This window comes from Epinephelus lanceolatus, chromosome 8, assembly GCF_041903045.1.
Source record: "Epinephelus lanceolatus isolate andai-2023 chromosome 8, ASM4190304v1, whole genome shotgun sequence".
NCBI lineage: Eukaryota > Metazoa > Chordata > Actinopteri > Perciformes > Serranidae > Epinephelus > Epinephelus lanceolatus.
In genome coordinates this window covers 9,204,663-9,219,587 of record NC_135741.1, presented here as the reverse complement: position 1 = coordinate 9,219,587, position 14,925 = coordinate 9,204,663, and the positions used below count along the sequence as shown (strand labels likewise).

At 37.6% G+C, this 14,925-nt stretch overlaps 1 protein-coding gene across 5 annotated transcripts; it reads right to left on the bottom strand.

Moving 5' to 3' along the window:
* Positions 1-708: 708 nt before the first annotated feature.
* Positions 709-14,078, bottom strand: tmem269 (transmembrane protein 269). 5 transcript variants are annotated; one of them, XM_033628962.2, is made up of 8 exons: positions 13,990-14,078; positions 11,869-11,920; positions 9,921-9,970; positions 8,444-8,591; positions 7,267-7,364; positions 5,741-5,884; positions 5,445-5,645; positions 709-2,762 (listed from the first exon to the last, which is right to left on the bottom strand). In XM_033628962.2, exons 4-8 carry the CDS (start codon positions 8,482-8,484, stop codon positions 2,653-2,655), a joined length of 594 nt encoding a protein of 197 aa, XP_033484853.1. In that variant the 5' UTR covers positions 8,485-8,591; positions 9,921-9,970; positions 11,869-11,920; positions 13,990-14,078; the 3' UTR covers positions 709-2,652. The 5 variants fall into 5 exon arrangements, with proteins under 5 accessions (XP_033484853.1, XP_078025946.1, XP_033484851.1 ...); XM_078169820.1 differs by lacking the exon at positions 13,990-14,078 and adding an exon at positions 13,775-13,983; XM_033628960.2 differs by lacking the exon at positions 9,921-9,970 and having other exon boundaries at positions 13,990-14,071.
* Between the last annotated feature and the right edge of the window lie 847 nt (positions 14,079-14,925).

Genomic DNA, 14,925 nt, shown 5'->3' with positions numbered 1-14,925 from the left:
AGCCACACAGCAACAGGAACCAGGCGAACAGAAACCAGGAACATGGAAGCAGAATTCTTGGTCAGGGACAGAAGTCTGAGTGGTTTACCGGGGAGCAGGCGAAGCAGGAGAGTCAGAAACAGGCAAGGTCAGCAACAACAAAGCAGTCTGAGAACACTTGCTGGAAAGTCTTGCACTGACTGACAAAGAACAATCTGGCAAGGAGAGTCTGTGAAGCAGGAGTCTTTATACTGGCAGAGGTAATGATCCACAGGTGAGAGCAGTTGGCTTGATGAGGTGGGTGTGGTGGAGAGGCAGGGTTAGTGGAAATTTACTGGGTTAACTGAGAAAGTGGCATGTATGGCAGGTCGACAGTGCCCACTGTGACACCTATGGTTGTATCTCACTTGAACTACACTACAATGCCCCCATGATGACAGTGGTGTCGCTTTGTTTTGTCCGTATCTGTAAATTATAAGAAAACATGCACAAATATGAATGAAATGAATGTTGGATGCAACAAGAAGGCTCCATTCATGTCCGTATACGTATCTAACGTTGGGATTACTCTTACTCCTGAAATGACCCTGTAGGTGACCTCTGACCCCAATTCTGAAAATTTCAGTACAACCCCGTTGTCCCATATATGTATATATATATATATATATATATAAACAGTTTTACAGTAAAACATTACTGTGATGAATTAATGACACTGAAAACAAGTCGTTTCTTTATTACTTATTTATTGCCAAAAATATACAGACAGTAAATGTAAAAGCACAGATCTTATTATTCATTAAGATTTTCTTTAATCATTGGGCAAAGTACAGTGTTTGTATCTGTAATGCTCTTGGGATGCATACATTACTGTGACTTCACAGTTTGAAAACCAAAGCACCCACACAGGAAAGCTGAATGTACTAGAGTAGATTTGTGTTCAGGCTGTGTATGCACCTAACACTGTAGATTCTAATCAGATTAGTCATTAGAGCCATGCCAAGAACCACAGTGAGTTTAGATCGATATCAGAACCAGAAGAAATGAACCTTTTGTATTAATTTTCTTGATTTATAAAATACTGTTTTAGTTTTCCCTAGAAATACTCTATCAGGGAGGCTGATTTAGATAAATTGCTAACACTATGAGTTATTGCTTATGAGAGGGTTCAAATCATTAAAATCACTGAACTAAAACTGTGAGTGAAAAAGGACCCGTCTACAAAAAAAAATGATGTCCCTCAAACTGAATATTGGCCAAGTTAAAGATTAGCAACACACTTAAACTCTCCTTCCTTGTGAGTTTTTAAAGTTTCACCGCAGCTCTATCACTACTGGTCCGGTGCATTTGTGAGCACAGCCAACATCAACTGTAGTGCAATGTTACAACACCAGGCAGAGCTTACAGTGAGGTGATTTCTTCCCCACTAGGTGGCAGGAAAAGCAGGATTTGCAGCCTGTGTGTTGTCGCTCTTTGAGGGCAAATTCACACTGAATCACGAGGCAGAAAACTGCTGCTGCGGTGCCATTTACGGGTTGCAACGTCCACTCGTGTTCCTGACTCCGCCTGCAGCACTGATGTCACTGCTTCAGCCATAGTCAGAGGAGTACTACGAGATGTGATTCAGTGTGAATTTAAACTACAATGCCTCTTAAAACAGAGGCAAATACATACAATGACTGAATAAAATGACACAGAAGGAATATGGAAATCTAACGCATTGTTTCTCGGACAGAGCCACAAATTGGCAAAAAGCTAAAAGTCTGAAAAACTAAATTCACACAGGCCAGAGTCAGGGTCAGTTGACTTTCAAGTGAACTTATTAAAAACATACATCCAAACAGCTACTCTAATCATAGGAATGACTGCACCATCATGTTTGAAAGGTTCTTAGAGGAGAGGTGGATTTGAAAGAAACATCCTGACCTGAATGAAAGTGAAGTGACCCCGACCCTGATGCAAACATTAGTCGTTAACACAAGACTGATCATAGTGCCGTATGAATGCTCAATACTGTGTTCTAGATTAACCAGAAAAGACACTGGAAATCTTGTATAGAATAGATTAAATGCTTTCCCTTAATACTGGAGCACTCGAACACTAATTACTGCTTAACACTGTGGACATCAGAATAAGTGATCTCCTGTGAGATTACAAAATTAAACATTCTAAAAACCAAATTAGAAGCCAAAATATATGAGATCGATGTCATTATTTAATTTGAAATTTCTTTTCGTATTATCCTGTGAGAAAATGATCTGACCTGCTGCTGCGTGCTCACAACATCAATGAAAGATTGGATTAATACCGAAGTAGGGAGATTACATAGGAGATAAACCCGATGAAAATTGAGTTTGTGGAACAAGCCATTCGACCTCCGGCTTCAGTAAAAATGCAACAATTACATAAAACGGCATGAAGGTTAATCATTACTAGTAACATTAAAATGTCCTTCCCCTCCCTCACTCTAACTGTCTTCAGTGTGGGTTCTGTCTCAGAGGTGTCACGTTAAAATAAAGGTCAAATAGAGCCAGTGTTCGCCTGTGGAGCATGAGCATGTTCAGCTTGGATCCTCATGACAGAAGGAAGCAGCAGCAGTCTGGAAGCCTCAGTTCACCCGGATGGGTCAGAGGTAAACTATTTGGGAGTTTTGGGGCACGGCCAGCGCCCATTTTACACTTTACTGCTCCAAAGGGATGTTGGGAATAAAATGTAGGAGACTGACCACAGCAGGTAGTACACGCATGCAGGGGGGAAGGAAGAGCAGAACACCATGATGACCCCTGGAAACAAAAGAAAATAGAAGTTGAGTGTTAAAGGAACAGTTCACTCCAAAATCAAAAATACATATTGTAGTGCTATTTATCAGTCTAGATTGTTTTGATGTGAGTTGCCGAGAGTTGGAGATATCGGCCGTAGAGATTATCTCCAATATAATGGAACTTGATGGCACTGGCTTGTGGTGCTTAAAGCGCCAAAAATTACAATTAAAAAATTCAACATCAATCTCTCTTTCCAGAAATCATGACCCAGTTACTCAAGATAATCCACAGACATCATTTAGGAACTAATTTCTCTCTACCAAACTACACCTGCTGTATAAAAGGCTTAGACTCTTAGAAATGATTAATGATGATTACTACTGACATGTGCCGGGCATAGATGACGTATTAAAAGTTAGCCTTTCGTTGTGTGGAAAGTGAGTGAGTATAACAGTTTAGCCTGCCTTGCCTCGTGGTTTGGAGTCACTTACCGATGACAGTTAACATCCTTCCTGTGTAATCCATTGAGTCAATGATGGAACGCAAGTGCCTGTTGCTTTGTTGGTATGTTCGTATTTTCTAAGTGTAAGAACACGTAAGTGCGCAATGTGCTAAGAGATATCCCAGTAGTGCTGCAAAGCATAGACTGTAATTGACAGGAGGAAATATTACGTTAGTTACTGTTATTTGGCATACGTTTAAGACAAAGAAGTACCGTTTATGCTGTTGTGAAAACTGAGACTAATAGCTGCTCCCTGTGAGGAGAAATGTCTGTTATGTGTGACACCATTATAGTACCCTCATTTAACCACAGGGTGTTGCCATTGTCCCTTGTTACTTTGTTAATAGATAAAGTTTTTTTATTTCTCTGAAGTGTAATATTCTCATCTGTATGTAACTTCAGGTCACTGTTCTGTTAAATAATTATTTAATGCTTATAGATACATTTATCTTTGAAAAAGTTTTAGTTGGTTAATTTGATATACTGTATATGTATACAGGCATTTTTATTTAGGCCTTACAGTAGATTATTATAACTTGTTGTCAACCGCCAGTACCTAATGGTGATTTATATGTTAATCCAGACTGATGACAATACTGAATGTTAGAGTTCTTCAGTAAATCCTGTTGGGAAACAGTGCAGTTCATTCCTGTGTTCTGACTGACACACCATCCTGTATACCAGGGGTGTCAAACTCATTTTCACCAAGGGCCACATCAGCATAATGGCTGCCCTCAAAGGGCCAGATGTAACTTATAAATGTAACTAAATGTAACCAAATGTAATGTAAAATAAATGTAACTACTCCTTAATGTTAAATATGTTAAAAATATGCATCATGTTAATGATGTGGAAACACTGCCGTCTAGTGGCGGGAAGCCGTCACTTCGCGAGTAACATAATCAACATGCATTGTGGGAAATGTAGTTTTTGGTCAAATCACGCTTTTGACCTATTTATTTTTAGACAATCAGACCTTTTAAGCTCTCGCGGGCCACATAAAATGACGTGGCGGGCCACATTTGGCCCGCGGGCCTTGAGTTTGACACATATGCTGTATACTGTCAAACCCTAGACGAACTAGCTCTGCTTAATTACCTTACAAACACACGCATACTGCTAGCTCACCTAGCTCCATTGAGCTAGCTAACGTCATAAATGTTTACATCTCAGTCTGTCACGAGCATGAGCCTATCGGTCATGAATAGATGCACTCTTCCTTTTGCTTGGATTTCTTTAAATGGTCATCTGCTGCAGGCTCACTACTGCCAAGTGTTTACATTGGGGAAACATGTAATCCTGATTGCTGATGTTTTTAATTTCTTTCTGATATAAGATCTTATTTCCTGCTGGAACATTGTGAAGATTTTGGTTTGGAAACTTTTATTGGTGATTTTTTTTTTTTTTATGGTAGAAAATCTATACTCTGTTATAGTCATTCTCTGGCTGCAAGTACACTGCTACATGTAGCTACATGCTAGCGTCAGTGAACCAGGTAATCTTGGCTGCTGATGTTGTTAATTTCTCCATGATTTTAGATCACATTCCTGCGGGAACATGCTGTAGGAAGCAGACATTTACTACTAGCTCACTTACAGCACCACTGAGCTAGCTAACGTTACAGCTGAGCTGAGGAGGATGCCACTCATGTCTCATCCATGAGTAGATGCACGCTTCCTTCTGCTGCTGTGATATGGTTGGCTGGTGTAGTTCGGTAGGAGTAAATAGTTACTCACAACAAGGCCATTGGATTATATTGAGTAACTGGGTCATGATTTCTGGAAAGACACATTGCTGTTGAGTTTTTCAAATGTTTTTAGGGACCATGGAGCACCACAAGCTGAGTGCTGTCTAGTTCCATTATATTGAAGAGAAGGCAGACACCTCTACAGCCGATATCTTCAACACTCAACAACTCACATAAAACAATCTAGACTGATAAATAGCACTACAGGTAATAGGAAAATATGTATTTTTAATTTTGGGGTGTCTATTTTAATATGAAAAGCAGCTGCATGTATTGACAGAAAAAAACCCTGAACCGATCTACATGGCTAGATACCACTACTACATGCAGATGATAAATGTTGTACCTGAAATTTGTATTTGCATTCTAATATGAATGATACTTTACTTACATATGAAACTATTACTCCTGATAGTTAAGGTCTTGTCCAAGAGAGAAGTGAATTATACTTTACCTCCAGCATAGACTACTTTCTTCCAGGCCTGGGACTCCAGCACTCTGTCATGGGGATAGAAGTTCTGGCTGATCATAAAGAGGATCATGGCCACTGCAATGACCCGCAGCATTGCCAGGTTTCCCCCTGACAGCAGAGAGGCACTGGCCAGGATGGCTGAGGAGTAGATGCAGGGCAGGCCGCGGTACATGAATGGAATCCCTGGTGACCAAACCAGAACACATCTCCACTTCATCCTTTAAATAGTAAGCAGCATACATCAAACAGTAACAAATAACTACATTTTTGGGACTTACCGCTTGAGAAGAAACAGAGGCGGACAAACACGGACAGGACATAACACACGCACAGGATGTTGTCCAGCAGGTCAGATGTCCTTAGGAGCAACGACGTGGCGATCCCGAATGTTGTGAAGTCAGCGAAATCATCAAGCTTCGCACCTGAACAGGACAAGGACAAATATGAACACTGATGTGGCGCTGTGAGCGTCACAAGAAGATAAAGATAGACAGGTAGATAGGTAGGTATAGATAGATAGATAGATAGATAGAAATGTAGATAGGTAGATAGGTAAGATAGGTAGATAGATTGATAGGAAGATAGGTAGATACATGGAATTGTAGATAGGTAAGATAGGTAGATGGGTAGATAGATTGATAGGTAGATGGGTAGATAGAAATGTAGATAGGTAGATAGATAGATAGGTAGATGGATAGCTAGATAGAGTATTCTGAATCATCGGCTTTAGAAAAGCTACCAGCAAGCGCCAGCTGTTCTGTTACTACTCTATTTCAATGTGACAGTTCCCTGGTCAAGAGTTTACATTCTATTAAAGTCACTGCAGATATGTTATCATCTCTCCAGTACGGTCTTTGCCAGTGTTACTGACACATGACAGCGGGTGGTGTACGTGCAAAATTTTCAAAGTGGAAATTTCAGTGTCAGCCCAACGACAGGCCATTCTACAAACAACATTCTCCACTGCCGCGTCTCTTTATCCCTCAGGAGCACGGAGCATGTTTTCAGCAGATGAGGATGAGGTGATTCAGGCCACAGGCTCGAATGACCGAGGTGGAATTCCACAGCCCAGGGTCAACAATTTTAGCAATTTCAGATATGCAGAGAACCCAAAGCAACGGGATAACAGAGACAATTGGAGCGTGATCCCGTGGAATTAGGCTGCTTAATCAGAAAGTGATTGTTCATTTGACAAAAATACATGGGGGGGCACAACAACATCCACCTGCAAAGTCATGCAGAAAAACCCTGTCGGGACACAAAGCCCCCTGAAATGTGCAGCCAGCGGTGTATTGTGATGCACCTGGGAGCTATTTTGGGCTTCGGAGAAAATGTGAACTTTAACACAGGAGGCTTGTAAAACAGCTATTTGTGCCTCTTGGTTTAATATAAACACTGCTGTGATCTTCTGAAAACAAGCCACAGTGCTACTTTTTATAGGCTGTGCATTCGCATTGGATGTTTGATTTAATCGGGAGGCTACAGAGGAGCTGTCATGTCATTCACACTCAAATCTCCACCCTGAAAAGTGTGTAACGTCCTTAGAAATATAGTAAAAGAAACTGATTTGATAAAGTTCAAGTTACATCACATTAAATATGCATGACTCTGCTGTTGGGGACTTTGTAAGACTATCCAGAGTATTTCAGGGTTTCAGGTTTCCTTTTACTGGTTCCCCTTGTTTATGACTTTGCGCAGCCAAATTAGAAGGTCCGGACAAAGGACTGTGCAGCGAGCCCTGCCAACAACACGCCAGCTGAAGTTCATCTTTGGTAAGAGCTATTGACCACAACAGTCCACTTACCCAGTGCAGAGCAGGCATCGAGTCGCCTGGCAACTGCTCCGTCTGCCAAATCCAGCAGGTAGCCAATCAGAACCAGCCAACATGCAGCATGATGGTGCCTGGACAAAAACAAGTGAGTGCTAGGTTTAGCTATTTGATGACAGCAACCCGTTTCAAAGGGTAGAATATTTGAAGTGTCTCCACGGTGCAGGAGGGCTGAGACTGGTGCTGGGAGGATTACAAAGAGAGATAAAGAATCGTCATTCTTCCAGAGAAAATAGATCTTAAGATCACGCTTCCTGACAGTGGCCTTTTCATTTTCTTACTAGAACTTTATCAGAAGTTCATCTGGTAAAGACAGAGATCTGTTATCATTACAAGCATTACTTAATGTGCGGTGGCCCTGAGAGGCAAAACACAACAACACTGCATGAAAAAAACATTGTTGGTTGTAATCATTGTTATCTTTTTTCAGTTAAAAAAACGCATTAAAAATTATGATAGTATTAAAATAATAATTTTAACAACAAGTAAGGACTTGCCTATGGTTTCAAACTTTTAGTAAGTACGGTGGCCCTGAGGGACAAACCACAATAACAATGTATAACAAAAACATACCACTGGTCCTACTAATTGTTACCATTTTTTCAGCAACAAACAGAAAAAACAAACAAGAAGAAGAAAAGGACAATAAAAATAATAAAATAAATGAATAAAAAATAAAGATTTCCCTGTGGTTTTAAGAAAACTAAACAAAACAACAAAGAAACATACTTAAAAAACTTAAAAAAAAAATCAATTAAGTAGTAATAAGCAGTAGTAAGTAATTAAGTCTATATATATATATATATATATATATATATGTATATATATATATATATAATTTTAAAGTAAGGTGTTACCTATGGTTTTATGACAAAATTTTCATAAATATTTTGGCCCCAAGGTAAAAATATGAGTTAGTGTGTTATATGTTAGTATTTTTTAGTATTTGTCTTTTCTGTTTTGGTGATATGTATTGCTAATTTTTTTTTGTTTTTTATGTTTTGGTGATATTTTTGGCCCCTCGGGGCCACAACAATGAATAAAATTTGAATTCAAAAACCTATGGTACTCCTTACTTTTTACTGCAGTATTTTAATTTATCTATTTCTGTATGTTTCTGACAGTAAAATCCAGTAACAATGTGTTTACTCACCCGTTTAGACCGCTGAGAATGGAGGCCATGCCCATGACCATGTTGGCGACTGACAGAGCATTAGCTGCATTTTTACGTGCAAACTCTTTGATCTGGAGTCCCGTGGCTTCATCACTCAGAACGAGCTTGTTGGTACACTGGAAGAGACCTGAGACCACACGACAACAGCAGTTAGTAGTTGTCTGTGTCACGTTGATAACCTCTGCTGTGCTAAAGCTAAAAGCTAGATCCCTACTATGATCCTGTCACCATTCCCTTTTCATGAAGCTGTTTGTGTGGGAACAGTTTAATAACTATATCCCAGTAAGAGTAAAAAAAAAAGGAAGTAATCTTAATGCTTTACAGTCATAACTGAATGATATTTTGTACCCCATCTAGTGGGAATCCATACTGCAGGATATGATAGTAGGCCTATATGTTTGCATATGTGTGTTTCTTTCTTTTACTACATTTAAATCAAAACTTTAAAATTGATTCCCCTGTCCAATGTAAAAGAAGCATCACTTACCAAGACGTATGTTTATTGGACGGAGACCGACTTTACGATACAGTCATCCACTCTCAGATCACTAAAATGCATTTGTTACTGTACATTCGTTCATTCGCAGCCTACAGCATGCAACATTACAGAGTGCCTCGTTATCAGCCATAGCTATGCAATTAACATTATCATCTTAACTGTTACAAAATAAAATAACAGCATGCAGTAAAGTTCAGCATCAGTAGATAATATTTACACATAAAAAAAAAAAAACATGACAAGGATACATGTCTGAACAGGATGCATGTGAAGTGTTAGCGCTCAGATGTAATCTCATAAGGGGTCAAATACACACAGATACTGGTGTGGGGAACAAGCTTTGAACATTTAGGGAACTACCACATACACCACTGGCTATAGTGAGAGTGAGTTGGACCTACTGCATTGACACATACCAGACGTGAGATCAATTAGCCTGATTGAACGTAGTGACCCGAGACAAGGGCATGGCAGCAGCACTCACAGAGCTCACTGTTGAAATCTATTAATACCACTGCAGCCTGGGCTTTAACCGCAAGCGTGGTATGAAGATAGATCTACACCCTCCCCTTGTTTAATTTTTTGGGGGTTATATCGCCAATTGTAATAGTTTCATTTGTTTACAGTCAACTTAACTTGATATCTTTACTTTTTTAAAGGCAAAATTTGCAGTATGAACGATAGAAACGCTGCATCTCAGTCAGCAAGATGGAATGACTGCTGACACTGCCTCGCTCCAGCCAAAACCTGCCTCTGCCCCCACAAAGCTGTGATGTTTTTTAATGAAGTCCAACAAAGAAATCTTTGTTTTCTATTTCTGTCGGCCTCCTCCCTTGTGAGTTTATTACTTTCTCTCAAGTCATAGTACTGTCCAAGACAGAATGCACAGATAAATGACCTGCAAAAGTTTTAAATATGTTTCAGTGTTGCAGTAGCAACCCTTAAAGTGTTTTTCACCCTGAACTTCCTGTGATTCCAAAGCCAGGCGAGTTCAAGAGACTCTTCATCTGAAAGAAAACAGCGTATGAGACACAGCAAAAAGCCAACATGAACGTGCACTTTTACTTGACAGCAGCATGCTTTCCATTTCTCACTTTGGATTGTTTTTTTTTTTTAACAAATTACAACCTGGCATTTGAATTATTATCATTATCTGAAAACTGATCATGGGTTAAACACAGCACATCAGTTAACGCAGATAACAGCCTGCAGTTTGTATGAAAATCATGTCATTGCCAAATGATTAATCAGGTTTATTAACTTGAATCAAAGTAAACATCATCAGAGAGCCGCACATGTGCATCATAATCAGTGAGGTTGCAGATCTGATGGTGAAGTTTGACTCTAATTCACTGTCTTGATCACTGGGATAAAGCCAGAGTCAGACACACTGTCAAATTCAAGCAGGTCTCTATTTCTGGATTGCTGCCTAATGACTGCAAAGCATGATGGGAAGGCTCTTGTTATGTAATACCCTGCTATGTTACCTGGTAACGAAAAAAAAGGACTCAACAGAAAACAAGGAAACCAAGTCATAACAGTGGATCATCCAAAGTGAACTAACTGGACAACTGTAAACTTCACTGTGTTTTATGATAATCCGATATAGCACAAATAAAAATGCAGTTAACATACAGCAGTCATACATTTGATTCTTTATGTCCTATTGGATGAGGTTTGTGAATTTGCAGTATGATTTCACGATATATGAGTGAATAGTTACAGTTACTGGTGAAAATGTTGGTGATTACAAATATATTCTTTTCAGCAAAAAAGTTTATAAGTTGAATATAATATTTAATCTGTTGCTTTGCATTGTCCTCTTTTGACACAGCATATTACCTGGTATTTATCAGCTTTATTGCCCAGTTTAAAACATTTGTTGGAAATGTAATCAAATAAATTACATCACACCGCTGAAAACATTAAAATAGTTACACTACTTTGATTTTTAAATGTTAAACATGCTAACTAGTAATCTGTAATCTGTGCACATAGCTGTACATATTTTCTATGTTTACTTTTTTCTATTGATGTATATATGGTAGTTAAATTTCACACTTAAAGCCTCAGCACAGTGACAATATATATTTTATTTTTAATATTTTTATATCTTAAGTACTAATGTTTAACACTGTAGCATAATGCACATTCATTGTTTAATTTATTTGAATGTACATTTTCATTTCTATTTTATTTTATTTTACTTTATTTTATTTTTCTACTTTATTTTATTTTAGCTTATTTCATTTTATTTTAGCTTATTTCACTTTATTTGTATTTCTCTTTATTTTATAATATTTTATTTTTATTTCACTGTATTTTATTGTATCTCACTTTATTTTATTTTATCTTATTTTACTTTATTTCATTTTATCTTGTTTTACTTTATTTTATTTCTTTTACTTTATTTCATTTTATTTTATCTTATTTTACATTATTTTATTTTTTATTTCACTTTATTTTATTCAATCTTATTTTATTTTGTTTTATTTTATCTTATTTTACTTTATTCTATTTTATTGCTTTATATTTACATACTTTTATTTAATACTGTTGTTCTTACTTATAATTCTCTTTTCTTTACATCAGAGCGACTAACAAATAATTTCCCCTCAGATCAATAAAATATTTCTGATTCTGTTTCTGATTACATTTTAGCACTGAATACATCTGTACTGTGATAATGAGCTATTTCTCTCACATCATGGTCAAACAGAAATTAAATTAAAGTTATTATTTTTACATTCCATGTTATTTAGTCGGAGCGTCTAACTCCCTCAGCACATCCGTGGTTGTTTTCCTGCCTAATTTGATCCAAGCAGACCCAGGCTTTAATCTCTGGCACCCATGCCCATGTACAGTAATCCAGATTATCAGGTAAGATTGAGAAACAAGTACGTACCAGAGGAGGGAGTCAGGAGGATCATGATTGTCTCTGGCTCACAGCGTATCAGCTGCAAAATAAAGAATCAGACGTGCTTCTGCATTAGATACATGATGCTGAGCTGTATATACAAAAGAATGATATTTGGAAACGAGAAATAAAAATGAACTTCATCATCGTGTCACAAACAGTCCTTAATAAGATTTGAGGTGATCCATTCTGGAAACTATACGCCCACGTGTTAGGTAATGTGGGACGTCAGGTAAAATGGGACAGATAAGGTTTTACATGTTGGGCTCTTTAGCCACCAGTCACTGAGCATGTTGTTACCACAAATGTGCTTTATATGTGACAATAATTTTTCATTGGTATTTTAACTGATAACTAAGATGGGCAGAGCAGAGGTTAAAAAATCACTGGCTGATTTTATTAACTCTTTGACTTATAATTAAAATATTTTCACAGTGCACTTTACTATTGATTGGAGAGGGTTTTAAGTGAGTGCTGCATTCAGGCGAAACCAGCATGTTTTTATGCTGTCGGACAGCATAAAAACAATTATTAATTTTTTTTAAAACACCGTAGCATAATGCACATTCTATTTTTTTTATTTTTATGCACATTTTTATCGTCTTTTTTCAATTGAATATATTTTATATTATTTTAAGTTATTTTACTTTATTTTATTTTACTTTATTTTAAAAAAATTCAATTAAAATGGGGCATATTCTAAAGGTGAAAACAGCATGTTTTTAGACTGTCAGACTACATAAAATCAATTGTTTTATTTATTATATTTTCATTTCTTTTTGTCAGCCACAATAGCCAAGAATTAGCCAACGTTGTTACGACCACTCATCTTTATTGTAGACGAGTACTAGTGTTAAACACCGTAGCATAATGCATTCTATTTTTTATTTTTTTATTTTAATGTACATTTTCATATTTTTTTTTAAATTTTATTTTATGTTATTTTATTTTTTACTTTATTTCTAAAAATTCAGTTTAAACAGGACATTTTTGAAAGGTGAAACCAGTATGTTTTTAGGCTGTCAGACAACATAAAATCAATTATTCTATTTATTATAATTGTATTTATTTTTGTCAGCCACAATAGCCAAGAATTAGCCAACATTTTTTACAACCATGCATATTTATTGTAGACAAGTACTGGTGTTATGGCATCAAGGAGAGGCAGCAAATTACCAGGGAGAGCATGGCAGAGAAGTTAATGGACAATAAGGTTACATGACTTAATTTATGAATGACTGAATGGACTGAAAAACAAAAAACAAACACCACTGTCCCATTTTACCTGAACATGCCATCGCAGTGAGGTGAGGGTTCTTGATGAGTTTTAAGGTCTAGAATATTTTACTTGGGAACATATTTTCTTACTAGAGAACAATACAAATAACACTTAAAATAGTATTAAAAGTTTTCACGGTCATGGATTTGGTCATGTGCGTAACACCAACCCTTCCTGCCTCAATTATCTTTGCTTTTATTTCTTCAAAGAGCACAATCTCAAATATATAAGCTCCTGTGTGTGGCATTATTCAGCCCTCAGTGATCTCTGATGCTTTCCAAATGTTATTCTGCCTCTTAAACCACTTGCTGTGTTACAGCTGCTCAGCGGGGGCCTTAATGCGCAACGATTATCCTCAACACCTCGCAGCCAACATCTCTCCGCACACAACCATCAGCACATGCATGATAATAACCGATGATGTAAAGCAGCAGGTGGATGTTTGGAGCTGTCAAACATCCCAGCATTTCGAAGAAAAGGCTGCAGCAACTGCGTCACAGCCTCCACAGAGCCTCGAGTCATGCACAACAGACCTAGATTATATCCTAAAACACCTCATCACGACTCTACTGAAGATGCAGGTGCCGCACAGACATGAAGTGCGTCTCATCTTACCTGAAAGGACCTCCAAAGATTACAAAGTCTACACAAGTCCAATGATGGAGACGTCTAAACGCGCGCAACACGCCGAATCTTAATTATCTTTCCTTCCTTTTATCTTTTTTTTCTTTTTGTTCCCACGCGGATTAATCTCTGTGTCACTTAATCTGACTTGTGTGTTTTGAACCTGCAGCCTGTCAGCAGCATATACAGAACATATGTCCGTTTACCTGTCAACTTCACCGCCGCTTTTTCAGGCGCGTCCTTTTAAAGAGCCCAGGATAAATCCGCTGGAATATTCCACCGGAAGTGACGCCGCCGTCGCCTAGATTTTTCTAGGCTGTAATATTATTGGGCAAATCTTTTACGGCTGTCAATATATTGGAGGTGATGTGAGGACAGAAATATTAACTGGAGGACCACTTTTTTGTGTTTTAAGAATCCGTTGATGAATTGAAGAATTGTTGAAGAATTTTGTTGATGCATTCAAACAAAAGCTTTATCAAAGACATACTGCTGCTGCAAACATCTGTTTCTCAAGTTATTTGATAGGCCACTGCTATTATTATTATTATTATTATTATTATTATTATTTTGAGGTACATAAGGAGATTGATGGTACATCCATGTCAGCAACATTTTTGCCTATTCATGAATATCTACAAAAATAATAATGATAATAATAATTCAATGTAATTCTACACCAAAAATAAGTAAACTTAAATGCACCTAAAATAAGTAAATAAATAAACTTCGGGCTGACCTCTGCTCCCTTCTGTGTGTCAGCTCTGGTAGTTACCTCACGCTCCTCCAAGTGTTTGCTCTTTAACGTAGCCCAGGTTTTAACAGGTCTGGGGAAAACTGCATCCTCCTACGCTGCACCTTGGACATGGAGCAATATTCATAAAGATCTGAAATTAGAAACATTTATATCAATCCACGAATTTAAGGACATCATAAAGAATGTGGTGACAGAGACATGGTGACACTCGCACATAACAAGACACATAAGCAAAAACAAGACATAAGCACTATTCATAAAACAATGACATCACCACATAACCAAAAAACATTAACACGTACTATACAAAAGTACCACATAAAACACAACATAGACCAAAGCACACAGCCACAAACAAAAACACAAAAGCACATAAACAAGGACA